The sequence below is a fragment of the Otolemur garnettii genome, unplaced genomic scaffold, assembly GCF_000181295.1.
Source record: "Otolemur garnettii isolate 467f Iridium unplaced genomic scaffold, OtoGar3 scaffold00087, whole genome shotgun sequence".
NCBI classification, from domain to species: Eukaryota; Metazoa; Chordata; class Mammalia; order Primates; family Galagidae; genus Otolemur; species Otolemur garnettii.
In genome coordinates, this window is record NW_003852482.1 from 6,198,258 (window position 1) to 6,219,249 (window position 20,992).

General features: G+C 54.2%; 1 protein-coding gene across 1 annotated transcript; it reads left to right on the forward strand.

Moving 5' to 3' along the window:
- Nucleotides 1-629: 629 nt before the first annotated feature.
- FAM78A (family with sequence similarity 78 member A) lies at nucleotides 630-14,548 on the forward strand. Its single transcript, XM_003794888.3, has 2 exons — nucleotides 630-1,386; nucleotides 13,973-14,548. The coding sequence occupies exons 1-2, from the start codon at nucleotides 1,064-1,066 to the stop codon at nucleotides 14,499-14,501; spliced, it is 852 nt and encodes a 283-aa protein (XP_003794936.1). The 5' UTR covers nucleotides 630-1,063; the 3' UTR covers nucleotides 14,502-14,548.
- The last annotated feature ends 6,444 nt before the right edge of the window (nucleotides 14,549-20,992 follow it).

Genomic DNA, 20,992 nt, shown 5'->3' on the forward strand with positions numbered 1-20,992 from the left:
GGCGGTGGGGGCAGTGTCAGGGCAAGTCCTCGCCGCCCACTGCAGTGGCAGCCGGCTGTCCCCCCGGCCTGGGGCAGGAGGGTGTCAGCGGAGATGTCACGGGCGGCGATTATTCGCTGGTGCGCGCGGTCCTGCGGCCGCCACTGACGGGGCGGGCGGGGGGGGGGCGCCGCCTCCGGGGAGACCGCCCAGAGCTGCGCCGTCAGCTCCGCAGCTCGCGCCGCGAGCACACGCGTCGCCGCCCCCGCGCGCCCCCCGCAGCAAAGTTCGGCTCAACTTTGAGGCGGGCCTGACGACCTTCCCTTCCACCTCCCACCAGGTCCTCGGTCGGCGCGGCGAGTCAGGCGGCAGTGGCAGAGTGCAGCCCCGGGGCCCCGCACGGCGGCCGGCGGCGACAGCGACAGCCGCGAGGGGGACGCGGCGCGCCCGTGTGGGGGCGTCCGGCCCGCACCCGCGAGTAGGCGCCGCCGAGGACCCGCGCCGCGCCGCTCCGGCGCCCGGAGAGCGGCCGGAGCCCGGAGCGCGCCTGCTGGAAGCCGCGGATGGGCGCTCGCCCCCGAGGGCGCAGGACCCCGCCGACTGAACAGAAGCCTTTCAGTTGACTCTGGGAGCGTGTGCCGGGAGGGAGCGCGTGCGGAAGGCCGGAGGGCAGGAAGTCGGGCTTCTGCAGCGAGGGTGGCGCGACCGCGCCGGGACCGAACCTTCCTTATTTATGTGTCAGCCAGCGCTCGCCTTCTTCCTCCGAACACTTCAGGGAGAGCTCCGAGCTGCCAACCCCGCGTGTGAGGCACAGAAGCTCCGGCTGTCAGAACAACATGATTATGCATTAAACTACAAACTTTTCTTTTTTTAACTCAAAGAATATCGGTGATTTTTGTCCACTGCTAGAAGAGAGAGCCCAGGGCTCTGGAAATGCAGCAAAATCCTTATTTATAAACAGGCCGCGGTAGTGATATGCAACCCCCCTCTACTCTGTGAGTTTTCTATCCTATGGATATTGGTCTTGAGATTTGAGATTGGAGAGCAGGCTGTCTGCGTTGGGTCTGCAGCCTCCACCCTTTCAATGCTCGGTTTCCACTGGGACTGCTGGCCTTGCCTGGAGATCAGAGCGGTCCTGTGTGCCATGGGCTGTATTCAGAGCATTGGCGGCAAAGCCAGAGTCTTCCGGGAAGGGATCACAGTGGTAGATGTGAAAGCCTCTATCGACCCCATCCCCACCAGCATCGACGAGTCCTCCAGCGTGGTGCTCCGCTACCGGACACCCCACTTCCGGGCCTCGGCTCAGGTGGTCATGCCACCCATCCCCAAGAAGGAGACGTGGATTGTTGGCTGGATTCAGGCGTGCAGCCACATGGAGTTTTACAACCAATACGGCGAGCAGGGGATGTGAGTACGCGCCAGAGTCAGGCCGGGGACAGTTGAGGCGGGCTGAGCTGGGAGGCCTGGGGAGGGCATAGATACCATGAAGACAGGGGCCAGAGGGCAGCTTGAGGCAGGTATGGAAGTGGCTTGTGAGTCCTTCTTGGACGAGTACTCCCTGGAGAGTTTGCCTTTTGATCCAGATTGGGGTCATAGCTCTAGGACCTACCCTGCCATTGTCCCTGGCCGCTGGGTTGCCTGAGTCCGTCCTTGCAAGATGCTGAGAAAGCAGAGAAGCATTTGTCCCATGTCTTTTTGGCATCTGCCCTAAGAGCGTCTGGGAAGGAGTCCCCAGAGAGGCTGCAGCTCTGCTCCCCAGGCTCAGGCCCCAGGAAGGCACATGGCAGACACTCAGGGCCCTCAGAAGCTCCTGGAGTTCTTTGAGTTCTTGGTGCAGGGCTTTGTAATTGGGTCTCAGTTGTCACTCTGGCATTGTCAAATGCACATGGTGGCCTAGGGGATGCTTCGCTGTGGCTGTGTCCGAGAGCTCAGTTAGTTTTCGCAACCTGTTTGCTTGTGCTGTGGAGCTTTCTGTCTCTGAGGCAGAAGGCCACTATCAGACATCAGTGCCTAGTGTCCCTCTGGTGGGGCCCTAACAGCTAAGAGGAGCCCACTAGCCTCTTCTCTGCAGCCTGGTCTCTGGAATGTTCCTAGGATGCTATAGGTCTCAGTGAGGACACTGGGGCCCTCAGTCATGTTCCCTGACCCTGAGGAGGCCATTCCAAAGTAGAAAGAGCAACAATAGACAGAGGGGAAAGTGCCTTAGCTTAAAGAGTCACCCTATACAGGGGTCGGTGAAAATAGCTGTTTTGGAGCCAGCACGAAGCCTCCGCTGAGAGAGCAAGGCTGCTGGAGCGGGCGCCTCTCAGTTTGACCCATGACTGGCTGTGTGCACTCACACCACCTCTCCCTCCATGCCCACCCTGTGCAGCATCAGTGCCCGGCTTTACAAGTGAGGTAGAGAGAGGAGATGTCTCTTCCTCCAGGAGCTGGAGCTTGTCTCTGACTTTAGAACTTTGTGGGCCACCTGTAAACAAGGTGGGTGGAGGATGTCTGGCCACTAAGTCTTGAGGCGTCTCCATTTTGTGACTCTGAAGTAGTAAGGGAAACAGGAGGATCAGGGTAAAACTTAAAACCAGTGTGTAACCAAGCCTGCCCAAAAGGGTGCACGTGGCCACAGCTAAAGGTGCCCATCGGTCCCTGCGACAACCTGATTCCTGGGCCGAGCCTATCACTTCTTTTTTTTTTTTGAGACAGAGCCTCAGGCTGTCCCCCTGGGTAGAGTGCCGTGGCATTACAGCTCACAGCAACCTCCAACTCCTGGGCTCAAGCGAGTCTCCTGCCTCCGCCTCCCAAGTAGCTGGGACCACAGGCGCCCGCCACAACGCCCAGCCATTTTTTGGTTGCAGCCGTCATTGTTGTTTGGCGAGTCCAGGCTGGGGATTCGAACCCCCTATCACTTCTTAAGAGCAGCTATTAATGCCGGTCAGGCAGGGGCTGAAGAAGAGAAACATGATTCTTATTCAGTGAGGACCTTTTCTGAGAAGTCTTAAGGTCAGAAACTTCTTTGGGCTTTGCAAGTCATCTAGGGCAGTTGTCAAGAAATAAAGGGTTTTTTTAGGGGGTTTAGGCTGTTTCACTTCTTCCTTAGAAGGGGTAGGGAAGTCAGAGTTCTTATGAACTTGGGATTCTAATGAGATCCGTGTGGTGTGTGGTGGGGGCAGGAACAGGCCTGGCTGGGGTACAGCTCCCATTCTACCCTGCCCGGAGCTTCAGCTTCCCCATCTCCCACCTGTGCACCAGGCTGTCTGGGCGTCTTTGGGTCCCACAGTCTTTGTTCTTCATATCGTGACTCTGAGTATGTTGGGGTGCCGTTGCAGAAGCCTGAGAGTCAGGGACCTGAGATGACCTTGTCCCGACCATGCCAGTCCTCAGTTCCTGGTTAGAAAAGCCTCATGCATACTTAGACTCTGCAGTCAGGCAGACCCGGGCGGGAGGCCAGGCTCTGCCACTTTCCAGGGTGCCGCCCTAGGCAAGTCCCTTACCACTCAGAGCCTCGGTTTACTTATCTTCAAACTGGGATTAAGAATAGCCCCTTCCCCATGGCTCACTGGGAGAATTACTCAGACATTTGCCAAGCTGTGCTGAGCACATGGTGAGTGCTAAACACGTGTCATTGTCTTTTACGTTGTCATTACTGTGGTTGTTACTCTATCAAGAGTGGCTGAAACTACAGAGTTGGGACCGATGTCTACTCCTTGCCCTCAATTTTCTCCCCAGCCCTGGCCTGCCTCTCTCATGTAGTGTCCACTCTCTAACTTAAATTTAAAAATTTAAAAATTTTAAAATGGAATCAATCATGAGTCTTAGAGTGGCTCAAGGCCCTTACTGTTGCTCTCACTTTGCCTGACATTTCCCTTTTCTCCCTCCCTGTCTCTGGATATCCCTTTGGCGCTGGTCCCCCTGGGTTCCACCCAGCTCATTCTCCTTGGGTCCCCTGGGTGCCTGCTTCCAGTTGGGATAGGACCAGTCCCAGGGACAGGATGGAGTCTGAGGCTTTCTGGGAGGGGTGCTCGAACAGTCAGGCAGAGTGACCAACTGGTACTGGCTCTGGGGCCTTGGCAGGGTCCCCTCAGAGTTTCTGTTTTGACATCCATAAATGAGTGTAAGACAAGAACTCCCACAGGCTGCTGTGAGAGGACAGGTTGTAGGTGACCATCCTGTGACCAGAACACAGAGACTGTTATTACTATTCAGCAGAATTGACCTAAGGAACTGAGTTGCTGAGCAGAGCTCTGGGTTCAGCCCATACCCTCTGGAAATGAGAAGGCTGAGATGTGGGCTCCTTCTCAAGTGCAAATAGAAACATTCAGGTGGGATTTGAAAGGCCCTTCTTATCTTCCCTACCCCTGGGGTCCTGCGATCAGTACTGTTCTCTGGGTTTTTAAGCCCTGTGCCATGAAAGAAAGTGGAGTAATGATTCAGTGAGATTGAGCAAAAGCCTCAACCAGCCTAGAATTGTCTTTCTGCTCTGCCTGGACTAGGATGGGAGAATTCTTCATGCTGAGCACTGGGGGTGGCTGTGCCCACTTAATGCCAGGAGCACCAAGTTGTGTTGCAGTTGCCATTGTTTTTTAGCTGGCCCAGGCGGGGTTTGAACTCATCACCCTCAGTGTATGTTAACTTTGGTACCTTAACCACTGTGCTATGGAAGCTGAGCTCCTTTCCCCAAGTTGTAACAGTCAAAAATGTCTCCCAACAGGGCCCAATGTCCCCTCAGAAGGGGATGAAGTCACCCTGGGAGGGACGTGAGAAGTACTGGACTCAACCCAGACTTTTTTTTTTTTTTTTTAGGCAGAGTCTCACTATGTCCCCCTGGGTAGAATATTGTGGCGTTACAGCTCACAGCATCCTCAAACTCTTGGGCTTAAGCAGTTCTCTTGCCTCAGCCTCCCAAGTAGCTGGGACTACAGGCGCCCGCCACAACATCTGGCTATTTTTTGGTTGCAGTTGTCATTGTTTGGCAAGCTGAGGCTGGATTCAAACCCACCAGCTCTGGTGGTCTGATATTCAACCCAGACTATTTGAATCATTAAAATGAAACCCAGACACTGGGCTTTAGTACCCTGAGGAGGAGACAGCCAGGTGGCAAGGATGAGGTAGGGCTTCCATTCTTTACAAATGGGCTCGTATTCAAAATATTAATTTCAAATGCTTAACCAAAATCCATAATACCCCTAGACATTATCCCTGCTTGAAATTAATCTCTAAGCCAGGAGGAGAACTTTTTAGAATGACATTCTGGGTTTGAAATATTTGAAATGGAACAATAAAAAAAAAAACCCCACCACTTCAATAATACTCTGACTTTTTACAGACAAGAGCTGGAAAGGGTGTGTTTCTCCGTGCCAGCTTGAGAGGATTCTATATAGTTTTGGGTCCAACCCACATCGCTTTAAAAGCCAACCCCCCCCTCCAAATTGTTGGAGACACCTGCCTCCACAGCCCGTCCCCCGCAATTCCTCAACTGCCACCTGTCAGCTGGCAAGAGTCTTCTAAGTGACAAGTCACAGTTTCTCGCCTGTGTGGGAGACATTCCACGTTGTCCCTGCTTTGCCCTTCTTGGGCCCCCTGAGAACCTTACCCACTGCCAAGGCCAAGGGCAGTTTATGGCTCAGGATTCTGGTAGATTTGGGGATGAGGACAAGTCTCTCTGGGTTGACAGTGCCACCACAGTGTGCCCACGTCTAGCAGGATGTGGGTCCCAGCCCCACACCCTTGGGCCAATCTCTGAACCTTCCTACCCTCGCCATTCTCATTTGGGAAATGGGAACACTAGCATCTCCCTCAGGGGCTAGTTCTGATGAGCGTAGCCCAGTGCCTGGTATATGACTAGGCGCTCAGTGTGTGGTGGCTCTCAGTGCCGTCATTATGAATTACTAATGATTTATTATTCATTATGCAGTAGCCGTCAGAGTCTATGTAAAGATTGCTGTGTTATTGTTACTGTTGTCACCTTATCCCTCCTCCTGGATTTCAAAGACTGTCTGTAGTGTGAGAGCCTTGGGCATGAGACCTCTGAGGGTCTTTCTGGCCAAAATGTGTGCTGACAGCCGCTGCCCCAGTGTCGTAAGAGGTGGGTGGGAGAGGGTGGCAGGGCCATGGTGGGGGCTGCCCAGGACCATTGGAATGATGCTGACAACAGCTGCTCTGTGGCCCCTTTTCCAGCCGCTGACTCCGAGCGTCCCCGGGAGCTCAGGAGGTCCTCAGACACAGCCTCTGAGGCCTGAAGCTGCTTGCCTGAGGAGGCTTGCTCAGCGCCAGCTGATCTGGGAACAGGCCATGGAGGAATGTCCCTGGTGGCCACGTGGCCTCTTCCTGAAGCTGGGGCCTGCTTCAGGCTCCACACAGAACAATTGAGGACGAGGCTTCCTCTCTGTGACCGGAAGGTGGCCTCCCCCATCTGTTGGGCGCTGGTGGAGGAGGCGAGGGCGGTGCGGGTAGGAGAGGGAAGTCCCAGTTTCAAGGCTTTAAGATGGGAGGAAGTAGGGGGGATGGCCCAGCCCAAGAAGAACTCCCCCTGGACCTGCCCTGGCCAAGCCACCCCTCCAGCCCTTGTCTACCTTCTGAGGGCTGGAAACAAAAGAGATGTGTGGGAAGACACTCAGTAATCAGGGAAGTGGCGAATGAAATCCCATGTCCTTTTTCTGCTGATCGGAGCTGGGTGAAAATGAGGACGATCAGTCGTGCCCAGTGTTTGGGGGATGAAGAACAGCCTTCTCTACTGTTCTGGGGAAACAGTTGAGGCAGTTTTTGCAAGGTTAGCTTGGCTATGCCTGGCACGACTTTGCAGGTCAGGGTCTTGTCCGTCTGTGCTTCTCTTTTTAGGGCCTGGCGTGTCAGAGGCATCTAGAAATAATCTACCGGCTCGGCGCCTATAGCTCAACCGGCTAAGGCGCCAGCCAAGTACACCTAAGGTGGCGGGTTCGAATCCCCAGCCCAGACCTGCCAAACAACAATGACGGCTGCAACCAAAAAATAGCCGGGCGTTGTGGCGGGCGCCTGTGGTCCCAGCTACTTGGGAGGTGGAGGCAGGAGAAGTCTTGAGCCCAGGAGTTGGAGGTTGCTGTGAGCTGTAATGCCATGGCACTCTCCCCAGGGGGACAGCTTGAGGCTCTGTCTCAAAAACAAAACAAAAAAAAAATAGAAATAATCTACCAAACAAATGAATTAACAGGCCTGTGAAGGGAAAGACTGTACATAAAGGCTCATGTGAAGATGTTAATTCTAGCACCCTTCCTATTGGCGAAAAGCTGAACAACTCAAGCGTCCCTGCACAGGGGGTAAAATTATGGTCTATCTGAGATAGAATATGCCAGGGCAGAGCCCTAGATGTTTCCAAGCAGGAAAATGAAACCATACTGTTGCATTTCCAAAAAAAGTTGTAAAATAATACGCAGTGTAGGAACCTGCTTTTGTTGAAAACACTGAAGTTGGGAACATATCCTGTCTGTGTGCAGAGAGCAAGGTCTAGAAGGATGTTTACCCTTGCAGTGTGGTGAGGAGCCTTGGTGGGGGAGGGCATGGGGGCAGGATGGCTTTTGGTTTCCACTATATACTTCTTTCTGCCTTGCCTTTCTCTCTCTCTCTCTCTCTTTTTTAACAAAAAGTATGTTTTGTTTTTGGGGGGTTTTTTGAGACAGAGTTTCACTTTGTCACCTGGGTAGAGTGCTATGGCATCATAGCTCACAGTAACCTCAAACTCCTGGGCTCAAGCGATCCTCCTGCCTTAGCCTCCTGAGTAGCTACGACTACAGGTGCCTGCCACAACACCCAAGTATTTTTAGAGATGAGGTGTCTCTCTCCTGAGTTCACCGGTCCTGAACTCCTGAGCTCAAGCAATCCACCCTCAGCCTCCCAAGTGCTGGGATTACAGGAGTGAGCCTCTGTGCCTGGCCTAGAATGTATACTTTTTACAACTTTCATGAAATTATAAAATCTGGACTGGGCATAATGGCTCACACCTGTAATCCCAGTGCTTTGGGAGACAGAAGCAGGAGGATCACATAAGCTCAGGAGCTTGCGGTTATAGTGAGCTGTGATGATTCCATTTTACTCTTCCTGTGTGACAGGATGAGACACTGTCTCAGAAAAAGAAAAACATCTGTATATATATGTGCCTATATATCTAACGTATTCAACCCATTATTCCAAGGATGTTTCTTAGGAGAGACTTAATTTAGTTTTTTAAAAAGTAATTTTAAGGAAAAAAATTAAGTGAATAAGAATTTAGGCAATGTGTAAGCAGGACCAAAATGAAGAAGGAGATGTAATGTTTGGTAAACTTGACCCTGAGACGAAGTGGACTTGGACTTTTCAGTTTGAGAGCCCTGGGGACCCTGAGACTTCCGGGAGAGAGATGGGGATCCCCAGGGCTTGAGGGCATTCTGTTTGTGCTGGATGGAAATCCCAGGCCAAGGCCTGCTGCCTGGAGCAGAGGACCAACCCACTGACCAGGCCCCTCATGTGGGCCGCTCTTCCTAAAGGAACCAAGAAAGGTGTGTTCTCGTCAGCTGTCCAAGGTCATAGAGATGGCAAGTCACACCCCTTCCCTCTGAGACATCCCTGGATTTTGTCACCTTATATTGAGAGGCTTTCTCATGGGGCTAGCTTGTAGCTGGCCCTGGAGCTGGACCTGGAGCCTTGGATGGGGCCACCCTAGTTGGAAACCCCCACCGATGCTGAGTTGGCATCCCCTTGGTAGCAGCCTCAACTCTGCCTCTGGCCTCCAGTGAAGGCCCTTCTCTAACCTTCAGATTCCCATTCTTAGTTAGGCAGTTCGGTGTGTGTGTGTCTCTCTCTATGTCTCTGTGTATGTGTTGGGAGAGGTTCCGTTAGAGCAGCGGTTCTCAACCTGTGGGTCGCGACCAACAGGAACTGTATTAAAGGGCTGAGGCATTAGGAAGGTTGAGAACCACTGCATTAGAGGTAGGTGGGTAACAGCTGGCTCAGGCTGTGGGCCATGGCCCAGTTGCTTCCCACCTGTATGACCGTGAACCTGGTCTCTAATTTCCCCAGGTCTCTTCTATAAAATGTGCCCCACATATGTGCCAGGCACAGTGTGCAGGTGCATACTGTGATGAAGTGACTACCCGCCCTCTGTGTGAGTGGCTAATACAGCTGCAGGTCTGCAGGGCCAGCAGAGGTACTGAGCAACGCTGGTGTCCCCAGACTTCTCAAAGGGGCCCCTTGGGGGCTCAGGGCCGGGGGAAGACCCAGCATGCTGCTGACACTCATCAATCCAGGTCACAAAAATTGATTGTGCCTGATTCTAGGCCAGGCACTGTGACAAATCCCAGCTATGTGGGGATGAGCACAGAAGGCCTGGCCCTGCCTTCCTGGCCTGTGTCTAGGGAGAGACTGACAGCAAATGAGCCCACAGATATTGACTCAACCCTGAGCGTGGGCTGTGGAGCAGCAGTTAGAGGATCCAGTAGTGTCTAATACGGGGGGTGCCTGGCCAGCGTGAGGGGTCCAGGCAGATGTCCCCAGGGTGGTGGCACCAGAGCTGAGGGATGAACAGCTACTAACTAGGAGGATGCTTCCTCTGGCAGGAGGCCCTGAGATGGGAAGGGTAGGGCCTGAGAGAGGAGCTGAGAAGCCTGGTGGGTCTAGAGCCCGGGGAGCGCATGTGCACATCTGTACACATGAGTGTGCATGTGTGGGGGTCCAGCCTTTGGCTGCATCTGGCTGTAAGGGCAATAGGGAGTCACTGTGGTTTGAAGAGAGTTGGAGCTACAATCAGATTTGTGTTTTTAAAGATACCTGGTGCTTCTGGGAGGAAAACAGACTGTAGGAGGCCACAGTAGGGGCAAAGGAGAAAGGGGGCCGCCTTGAGGCCAGAAGGTGGGTCAGGGATGGTGCTGGCTGCCTGGGGCGTGGAGTACCCATCGCTGCAGATCTACCCCCTTCACCGCTCATGGCCAGTGTTTACAGCATGTGCCCTGCAAACGTTTGTTTGGTAGGTGACAGTGGGACTGCAGCAGCGGTACAGGATGCTGGGGAAAGAGCCCCCTTCAGACTCGATATGGGGGCTGAGTTCCAGCTTGGGCCTGCCCATGTCTTCTGGGTCTCTACATTTAAGAGGACAAGGATGGGGTGTGACAGGGGCCATGGAGGTGGGCAGCTCCCCGGGTTTGCTGCCTGGGCAGTTGCACTGCACCTCCTCTCAGCAGGGCCCCAAGCGCAGGTCATCCACCGTCACTGTGCTGAGTAAAGAGTTCCTGTGTTCTCATCTGCACTGATCCATGGGTTCTGTAGCCATCCTGCCGGGAAGACCACTGGGGCCAGCAAGAAGGTACCAGGAAGGCCGTGGGGGGCTCCATGCCTGTCCCTCAGCCATGCCAAGATGGACGAATAGCACACCCGGGGATTGGAAAGAAAGGGCTGTGACAATAGGATCAATGTCTGAGACTTAGCAGGCAGGAACAGGAACTTATTGCAAACCCTGTATTCCAGACAGATCTTTGATGGAGCCCTGTGTGCCAGTGCATTGCTCTGTGTGTGTGTGTGTGTGTGTGTCATGGGGTAGGGCCCTTGTCATCCCATCACCAGATATGGAAATGGTTCAGTGTATGTAGGGTTGGTGTCTAGATGAGAACCACAACAGGACATCTAACAGAGGAGGCAGAACTATGTGGAATCTTCATTCAGAGAGGGAGGGAATAATCTGAAAACGCAAATGAAGTTAAAAAGGCCAGCAGGTCTGTTCCAGGCACATCTTAAGTGCTGAAGCCACATTCGGACTATCTCCAGAAGTTTCTACTTACTGCTGTTGACTGCAGCAAGTACTTAGTGACCACAGACCTGGCAGGCAGAGGTGGCTGGGGCTGTGTAGGGCTTCCTGATGAGAAGCTGGGGCACAAGAGTTGGAGAATTGATCACTAAATGAGTTGCTGGGGCTGAGGCTGGCTCCCAGCTGCCCAGGGGCCCCTGAGGCCTTAGCCCTGACCATGGGGAGCCCCCTGTGGGCCTTGTGATGATTTTTAAACCTTCTCCCTTGACCTCCTTGGCTCTGATACCCCTGTGAGATGCTTCCATAGGCCAGCTCAGGAGAATTGTCACCTGTCTGCCACTGATCTGGGCATTTCAGGACTGGGAAAAGAAAGGACTCCCCAAGGTTGGGGTCAGAGAGGGGGCTGTTGTGGTGCTAAGTGAAAGGGGCCAAAGCAGGAGCAAAGTTCCTTTTGTAAGTTTGCTTTTAGCCTTTAGGAAAAAACGAAAGAAAGAAAAACTCTCTCAAGCAAGTGAAAACACTTCCAAGAGAACAAGGCTGGAGAGCCTTGTTCACCCGTTGCAGCAAGGGTCAGAATTTCCTTTTTTTTTTTTTGAGACAGAGCCGGTTCTGGTTCCTGAACCAGAGACTGGGCCAGCCTGATGGGCAAAAGCACCGGCTCAGGGGAGATTCGGGCTCCCATCCACGCAGGGATGGAATCCCCAGGCTCACGCCTGTCATTCTTCTGTTCCCATGTCTCAGGGACTGCCCGGGCTGCTGCCAGGTCCCTTCCTAGCTGGGTGTGTTGGGGGAAGGAGGCAGGCAGGGAGGACCTGCTAGGCAGGTGACATTCTAATTTGTGAGCTTTTCAATGAAATGAACAGAAAAATAAGCAAAATCGTGCTGCTAATCATTCCTCCTTGATGGCCCCAATTTTATGAACTACTGATGTGAAACGATGCATTTCAGTAGAGGAATGCATGTTTTATTACAATAAAACAAAATTTATACCATAACGTTCAGCATCACAACCGTTTGTAAGTGCACAGTTGAGCAGTATTAGCCATATCACACTGCTGTGTGACCATCACCCCTGTCCATCTTCGGGACTTTCTCATCTTTCCAAACTCTATCCCGGTTAAGCATTCGCCCCCACCTGGCTCCCCTGCCCCCGTGACCTCCATTCTCCTTCGTGTCTGTGAATTTGACTCGTGGAATCACGTGGTGGTTGTCTTCTCGTGTTTTGCTTAATTCATGTAGCATAATGTCCTCAAGGTTCACCCGCGTTGCAGCAAGGGTCAGAATTTCCTTTTTTTTTGAGACATAGTTTCACTATGTCGTGCTTGATAGAGTGCTGTGGCATCACAGCTCAGCGATTCTCTTGCTTCAGCCTCCCAAGCAGCTGGGACTACAGGCTCCTGCCACAATGCCCGGCTATTTTTTTGTTGTAGTTGTCATTGTTGTCTAGCAGGCCCAGGCTGGGTTTGAACCTGCCAGTCCTGGTGTATGTGGCTGGCGCCCTAACCACTGAACTACAGGTGCTGAGCCAGAATTTCCTTCTTTTTAAAGGCTGAGTAATACTCCATTGCATGGACAACATGTGCCATGAACAAGAATGCGTTTTTAAAAGAAGTGAGTTTCTGGAAAGCACCCCCCACCCCCGCATGTGGGAGTGCAGGAGGCGCTGGGCTCAGGGTGTCCTGACCTTCGGTGTTGCAGGTACCCAGGTGCAGTCAGGTGCCAGGTGCTACTACTTAGCCAGCTGTCCTTGGGAAACAGCCGCCAGCCCCCTTTCTCTCTCACAGGGCAGAGACAATTTTCTGTGAGTCTGTAATGCTAAGGGGCTGCAGCCAGGGGTGGGCTACCCAGATGACAGCACGCCCACATCTGAACCAGAGTGTTGGATCTGGACGTCTCCAGTGCAACTTGGGACAGGCTGGCTGGCCCTGTCTGTCTGAGGGTTATTATTACAATAGCAATGATGAGACTAATGCTGACAGCCACCAATTACAGGCATTTACTTTGTGCCTTGTTCTGGGCTAGAGAGACCTTACTCAAAGTTGATACAGTGACCAGGGGGTGTGTCAGGAGTCTGGGATCCAGTGGGAGTGAGGTATTGCCCAGGGTTTCATGCCAGCAAGGGGTTGGGCTGAGGCTAACGGCTCCCACCCCTGGGAAGGCTAAGGTCCTGGGCCCCCACAGGTGAAAGCAAGTTGGGCTGACTCTGGCCAGGTGTGGTCTCTACTTGGACCAGCCCTTGAAGTTGGAAGCTCAGGTTACCCCCACCCAGCTGCTGCAGAAAAACCCTCTGTAGACCAGCCTGGGAGCACCCCACATCTGGCTCCAGGGAGCCCTGGTCGTTTTTCGTTGGCTTTAGTGTTCCAGAAAAGGGGGCTGTCTAGGTGGGAGCAATTCTAACATAAACAGAAAGGAGGGTGGATGCACCCTGACCCTGGGAGCTCCCGGTGCTTGCTTTGGTCTGGGCAAGGGCTGGGGAGTCCAGCCCCCCTCCCTGTGTGGTGGAGGGATACAAGGATGAGGGGCTAAATCACCCCCCTTCTTTGGGTGAGGTCACAGAAGCCAAGAGAGGGCATTGGGCATATGCCCAATGTTATGGGCTGGTCAGGAGAGGGGCTGGGAATCATCCCCAAATGGGTTGACCCCATGGCCACTGGGCTCTGAAGCCTCTTTCAGCCCCTAAAGCTGGAGAAGGAAACTCCCTTTCTAGGGCCAGGGCCACTGGGCCACCCTGTGTTCCCATTTGGACCCATCCTGACACACCATGTGGCTGGGGCCCTTGAGAGCCTACAGCCACCACCTTAACCAAGAGTACAGGGGTGCACCAGTGCTGGGACACAGGTATATGTCAGGTCCATTCCTGTCAACCAGTCTAGGCCCATTTGCATGACAAGTCCCCCTCAAGGGCAGAGGTGACTGGGACTGTCCCAGGTCCCAGTTGGGATCCAGTCCTGGTCTAAAATGATTCTGGGGCTAAGGAGGGAGCTCTGGTCCTTGCGGGGAGTCTGACTTAGGATGGTGCTGTGAGCAGCATGGCTTTGGATGGTGCCATGTCTTGGGGAGCACCTGGCTCATCCAACCTGATACTAGATGTCTGTCTGAGCTTCCCCAGAAGGTAAGTGCCACCAGCAAAGGGGACTGGCTCTGCCGTATTCATTCTGTCCTTGGGCCCAGGACCATCCCCAGCCCTGGCCTGCCACTGGGAAGCAGAAAGCGCTTGTTGAGTGACCGAGTGAGTGAACTGGCTTTCCTTGTGCCCAGGTCCAGCTGGGAACTCCCCGACCTCCAAGAGGGCAAGATCCAGGCCATCAGTGACTCGGACGGGGTAAACTACCCCTGGTATGGCAACACCACGGAGACGTGCACCATTGTGGGCCCCACCAAGAAAGACTCCAAGTTCATCATCAGCATGAATGACAACTTTTATCCTAGTGTCACGTGGGCCGTGCCAGTCAGCGAGAGTAACGTGGCCAAACTGACCAACATCTACCGGGACCAGAGCTTCATCACATGGCTGGTGGCCACCAACACCTCGACCAATGACATGATCGTGCTACAGACACTGCACTGGCGCATGCAACTCAGCATCGACGTGAACCCCCACCGGCCCCTGGGCCAGCGTGCCCGACTGCGGGAGCCCATCACCCAGGACCAGCCCAAAATCCTCAGCAAGAACGAGCCCATCCCGCCCAGCGCCCTGGTCAAGCCCAATGCCAATGACGCCCAGGTCCTCATGTGGCGGCCCAAGTACGGGCAGCCGCTGGTGGTGATCCCACCCAAACATCGGTAACGTCCAGGGCAACCCGCTAGATTAGACTCAAATAATAATACTGCTCAGTGCAAAACCCAAGCGCACTCTTCAGTCATTCAGCAAAATACAACATTCTACCTTCTCAGCGGGCGGATCTCACTGTGCTCGTGCCCCCGGCTGGCCAACTCGTGCTCAGGGGGAGACCCACGCGGGACAGACAGACCCCACGCGCGCCCTCCTGGGCCACCTCTGGTCCCCCTTCCTTTCCTGTTCTCACAGATTTCCCCGAGACACTGCTATTCCTGTTCTTGTTTTTCAAGTTCTCTTTACGAGGTTCAGGGCAGGAGGACGGAGAGCTGGTCACGAGGGACGCACAGGCTTCAGGCCAGGCTGTGGTCTGCACCGTGGGCATTCGTCGCCTGGCTGGCCTCCCACGCTGCTCCCCCTGCCCTCTGTCATGCGGCCTTACCTTTCGTAGACTTGCTTTGCCAAACTTTTGCCTTAAGCTGAATTCAAAGGAAGAACGAGAAACATAAAGAAAGCAGAATCTCCTCTGCTGGGCTTTTGATCCGCTGCAGGTGGAGGGAGGGGGTGGGGTGGGTTGGGTGTGTGCACCTGAGTCCCTCATCCTGGTTGTCTTGGGAGAAGGGCGAGGACGGAGATTTAGACCTAAGACCAGCTGCTCACTCTTCATTTAGGCAGAAACAAAACCACCAACAAACTCTGCCCAATAGCCCCTTCTCTCTCCCACCCCCCTAGAATTCCCCTACCTGTGGATAGGGGCTGTAAGACCCCGCAGGGTGAGTCCACCAGTGGCGCCCTCTTTTTTCTTTTCTTGGCAGCCTTAACTTGCCTTGGGTGGCTCTAGGAGGAGAGAGGAAGGTCCTGTGAGCTCTGGTTGGGCCCAGGAGATAGTCATTCTCTCTGTCCTTGGGACCCACCCATGGGTAGGTCCTCACACCATTCCCTAAGTGTGTCTTCCATCCACACTGGTTTCTAATGCCCAGGGGGCAGCCACCTGGGCCACTGAGACAGTCCCAGTTTAGTCTCAAAGATAAGAAAGGCATGTGTGTCCCTTCTTGCACATTTTAAGACTTGAACCTGGTGGCCCCAGCACCGTGGTTGGCCATCCCCTAGTGCACTGCAAAGGAGCCAAGACAGGGCTCATTCTCAGGGGCTGCTGCTCCCAGGCTCTCCCGGGTCGGCTGGGGGCTGCAGACAGACTCTCAGAAGCAGTGATGGAGGCCAAGGACAGCTGCAGAGGGCCCAGAGACTGAGGCGTCCCTGGCCTGGGAAGTCTAGAGAGACAATGAACCCACTTTCTGCTTTGTGTCCTTGAAGTAAACATAGACCCAGGGCTGGGAGGGTTGAGTGGGCCTTGATGGGAAATGTCAGAGCCATTCTGGAGACTGGTCTGGCACAGTGACAGCATCAGGAGAGGACAGGTATCAGGTGACCAGTCCCTGGGGCCCACCCTCCTGCCCTTGGCCCTGAGCAATGTCTGCCTCAAGGCTGCTCACGGCTCTGTTCGGGGCCACCCAGCTGCCAGCTTGCCAAACCCATGGCCCCATCCCTGGGGCCATGCTCAGACTAATAATCCTCAAGCACAGAATACCATCGGATGAGAAAAATACCCATTTCTGCTGCAGGTGAGCCACTTGGAGTCTCAGTGACAGTGTGGGAGGGCGTGGGCACCCTTGCTCGCTCCTGCACCCGCATGTTGTATTTATTCAAGGGGTGCACAGAGTCTGGTCAGTCTCTGAGCCCAGCGCCTGCCGGGAGACCAGCTGGCGCTATGCTTAGGGAGCCCTTGGTGGGGGCTGGGATCTCCCCCTAGAAACTGCAAGTTCCCCTCTGTGAGGATGAAGTTCCCCAGCAGCCTTGCGTGGGGAAACCGGGGGTCCTAGGTGCACCTGTGAAGGCAGGTTGGGGCCCAGCCTGGGTCCCTCCATACTCAGGTCTTTTGTTGCACTAAGAGGAGCCGGCGCCCTGCCAGGGGCCAGGAAGGGGGCTCCCATGCTGGGCTGGGGTGGACAGGCAGGGGCCCAGAACTGCTCTGGAGCCAAGGTGCCCTGAACTTACATTTGTTGAGTGTGAACAAACATTTGAAGCAGAGGCCAGTGCCCACCCCCACCCCGCATGCTGGGCCCCCAGCCCACCTTGCCCCCTGGCCGACCTCCACCCTGAGATGGGGGAGAGCCTGCAGAGGCTGCAGGTCCAGCCAAGGATGCACAGCTCTGCTTGGGTCTAGTCCCTCAGCCTCTGTCCTCATGTGGGGCACAGACCCCAGCCTCCTACCCAGCCCCGACTCTGACGCTACCATTCCCAGCCCCCTCCCTGCCTCCACCCCATAGAGGACACTCACTCACTCCTTCCAGCAATAAGAGCCGTCCTTGGTTGCGGAGAGTACTGTGAAAACAAACCAATGCACTTACCAGGAGGCACAAGACTCTTGAAGAAAATGTAACATGAATCTTTTTTAAAGAAAAAAACACAAATATTCATAAAGAAATAAAGTATAATTTTAAAGTAGGCTTGGCTGGAATCTGGATGTTTCTGAAATGGCAGTTCATTCTGGGGTTGCTGACTGGGTATGGCTAGCCACAAGGGTAGGCATTTTGCGGGGTGAAGAGGAGGGGCTGAGGCTGGGATTCAGTGCTTGGGCCTGGGACACAGGAGGGGCAGGCCAGCCTTGAGTGCCCCATGCTTTTCACCTGCTTCTGGCCACAGCCCCATCTCCAGCCAGAGCAGCTGAGGATCTGATCCCTGCACCTACAAGTGCCCTGGTCTGGAGGTCGAGCTGGGAGTTGGGGCAGCTCAACTTCATGGCAAACGCTGGAGACTCCATGACAGCAGTGATTAGTGTTTAGACTGGGCCCTGCCCTGGGTTGTCCTGCAGACCTGCAAACCCACCTTCCCTTGGGAAACAGGACAATGATAGTCTGGACCCTGCCCCTGTCCAGCAACTGTTGAGGGAGTCATGGGGGCCAGAGGACTGGCTCCTTATACTCAGGATTTTCTTTTCTTTTTTTTTTTGAGACAGAGTCTCATTATGTCACCCTCAGTAGAGTGCTATGGTTTCACAGCTAACAGCAACTTCCAATTCTGGGGCTTAAGCGCTTCTCTTGCCTCAGCCTCCCAAGTAGCTGGGACTACAGGTGCCTGCCACAACACCCAACTACTTTTTTGTTGCAGTTGTCATTATTGTTTAGCTGGCCTGGGCCAGGTTTGAACCCACCAGCCTGAGTGTATGGCCGGCGCCCTACCCACTGAACTACAGGGGCTACCAGGGATTTCCTTTTGTTTCTTTCAGTCGCCCTGGGGTTGCGGGCCATGGTGTTATAGCTCACTGCAACCACAAACTCTTGGGCTCAGCCTCCTGAGTAGCTGGGACTACCGGCGCCCACCACAATGCCGGGCTATTTTTAGAGACTGGGTCTCACTCTAACTCAGGCTGGTCTCAAATTCCTGAGCTTAGGCAATCTGCCTGCCTCGGCCTTCCAGAGTGCTGGGATTACAGGTGTAAGCCACCGTGTCTGGCCTTTACTCAAAACTTATGTAAAGGGCGGCACCTGTGGTTCAAGGAGTAGGGCGCCAGCCCCATATGCCGGAGGTGGTGGGTTCAGACCCAGCCCTGGCCAAAAACTGCAAAGAAAAAAAAAAATCTTATATAAAGAGGAGAGGGAGCCCTGTGGGTCTTGGGGGGTGGGTGCTGAGGGTCAGGGAGCCCTGTGGGTGGGAGGGCAGACCATGGTCAAGGCCATTTGCATGAGCTCAGGAAAGACACTGGTTCCCTGAGCCCTACTCACCTTTTACGGACAGTGGGGCTTCCTGGAGTAGCTGCCTCCTGGCTGATATGGTGTGAACACACTGCCCTACTCTGTTTCTGGGTGTGAACACACTGAATCCTCATGACTACCCCCAAGGGAGGTGTTACTTCGATCCCCATTTCACAGATGAGGAAATGGGGAGTGGAAGAAGCTGCTTAAGGTCACATTTTTTTGTTGTTGCAATTTGGCTGGGCCCTGCCCTGGGTGGTTGGGTACGAACCCACCACCTCTGGTATATGAGACCAGCACCCTACCCTTTGAGCCACAGGCACCACCCAAGGCCACATATTTAGGAGGAGGCAGAGCAGGATTCAAACCCTGACCCCCAAACTCCCTTCTTAGCAGTGCCCAGTAAGTATGAAGAAGGCCCTGTGGCCATGCACGGTGGCTCACACCTATAGTTCCAGCTGCTCAGGAGGCCAAGGTGGGAGCTCAAGAGTTAGAGACTAGTCTGAGCAAGAGTAAGCTCAATCCCTTGAGCTCAAGAGTTACAGACTAGTCTGAGCAAGAGTAAGACCCTATCTGTATAAAAAATAGAAATAACTAGCTGGGCATGGTAGCACATGCCTGTAGTCCCAACTACTTGGGAAGCTGAGGCAGGCGGATTGAGTCCCGGAGTTCGAGGTTACAGTGAGCTATGATGACACCACTGCACTCTAGCCTGGGTAATAAAGTAAGCCCCTGTCTCAAAAACAAACAAACAACAACAAAAACCCAAACACCAAGAAAGCCCTGTGTCTACCCTGGCAGAAATGCCTCTCTTCCCAGCTCTGGAAGTCCCTGTGGTCCACAGTTCTCTGTGGCTCACACGAGCCCATCTCATTGCCCTGAGGAGGAGCTGACTGGTCCTCAGGCCCACCCTCCAGGGTGGGCGCTGGCCTCTCTGCATTATGGTGGGGACAAGGTGCCCCCCCACTCGCTCTGGGCACAGGAACTTGGTTTCTTCTCTGGATTCCCCATGTTGCAGCAACCCAACGGCTGCTGCCTCCCGCCTCCCTCCTCCTAGGCCTGAGACACCAAAGCAGGAAGTTGCATAAGAGGCTTCGCGGGCTGCACTCCCCCAGATGGCTGCGGGGTGGTACAGTTCACATGGTGGTTTGGCTTTTGGTTGTCAAGTCAGCTCCTGAGCTCTGCCCACAAGAGACCATAGTGAGCACGCGTGGTGTGTTTGTGTGTGTGTGTGTGCGCGTACGTGTATGCACGCGGGGTGTGTGTGTGTGTGTGTGCATGCAAAAAGAATAGTGGTGCAGGCCTGAACAATGGGAGCAGAAAGTTGAGCTGGACTACAAAGCCAGAGGCATCAGGAGCATAAGTCATCATGCTGGTGGCGGCCAAGTGGGGACCAGGAGTTTGTGGGTAACAGTTTGTAGAGGAAAACGTGCAGAGAGGGTGGTTGTGAGTACAATGGATGCCAAGTGGCATTTAGTCACACCGTGGAAGCCCTCCAGCCTGTCAGGCTGATAGCAGGTTAAATTTAGAAGCCCAGACGGGGATGAGAGGCACAGACACCAGACTCCACCCAGCTGTCATGGGTTCTCCTCCAGGATCCGGGCCGGGGGTGGGGGGTGGGGTGGGGAGGGGAGCGTCTGCCTGGGCTGGGCAAGGCCCCCTGGAGTCTGGCAGAAGCAGCAGGAAGCCCGGAGTCTGGGAGAAGCAGCAGCACAGTGACTGCCTCCGGTCTCAGAAGTCACATATCAGGAGAACCCACTCTGCTCTCCACACCAAAAGGACACGGATTCATTGGGCTGCAAAAGGGGTTGGCTTTTGTCACACTCATGGACACTTCTGACAGTCACTTCTGGCTTAGTCATCCTCTATCCCGCTTGGGTGCCCTCTGCGGAAACAGGCTCCCACCTGGGTGGAGTCCTGGCATTCAGGGAAAGCAAATGTTCCAGCCACTGTCCACAAATGGCTCATCTGAACCACAGGACAACAACCAGCTGCTTCAGTGCTGCCTAGGCCCCTTCCTGCTGCCTCCGATCTCGTGTCATCCTTCTTCCCCTTTTATAGATGAGGAAACTGACCCTCAGAAGGGACCAAAGAGCCTGCTAAAGGTCACCTGGGCAGGAAGTTGCATTGCTGGGTTGGTTTCAGACACCTGGCCTTTGGCCTGCTGGTGGCCTCTGCTCTTTCTGTCCCACCTCAGTCTTTTGGAGCCCCAGTTCTACCAGGATACCCTTGACTCTTGTCACTGAGTCTCCTGGCATGATGCTGAGTCCTCAGCAGCCCTGTCAGCACCGCACAATGGCAACTTTTTTTTTTTTTTTTTTGTAGAGACAGAGTTTCACTTTATTGCCTTCGGTAGAGTGCCGTGGTGTCACACAGCTCACAGCAACCTCCAATTCCTGGGCTTAGGCGATTCCCTTGCCTCAGCCTCCCAAGTAGCTGGGACTATAGGCGCCTGCCACAACGCCCGGCTATTTATTTTGTTGTAGTTTGGCTGGGGCCAGGTTTGAACCCGTCATCTTCGGTATATGAGTTTGAACCTGTCACCCTGCCCACTGTGCCACAGGTGCCACCCAACAATGGTAACTCTTTCTTTTTCTTTTTTTGAGATAGAGCCTCAAGCTATTGTCCTAGGTAGAGTGTTGTGGCATCACAGCTCACAGCAACCTCCAACTTCTGGGCTCAAGTGATTCTCCTGCCTCTGCCTCCCAAGTAACTGGGACTACAGGTGCCCATCACAACGCCCGGCTATTT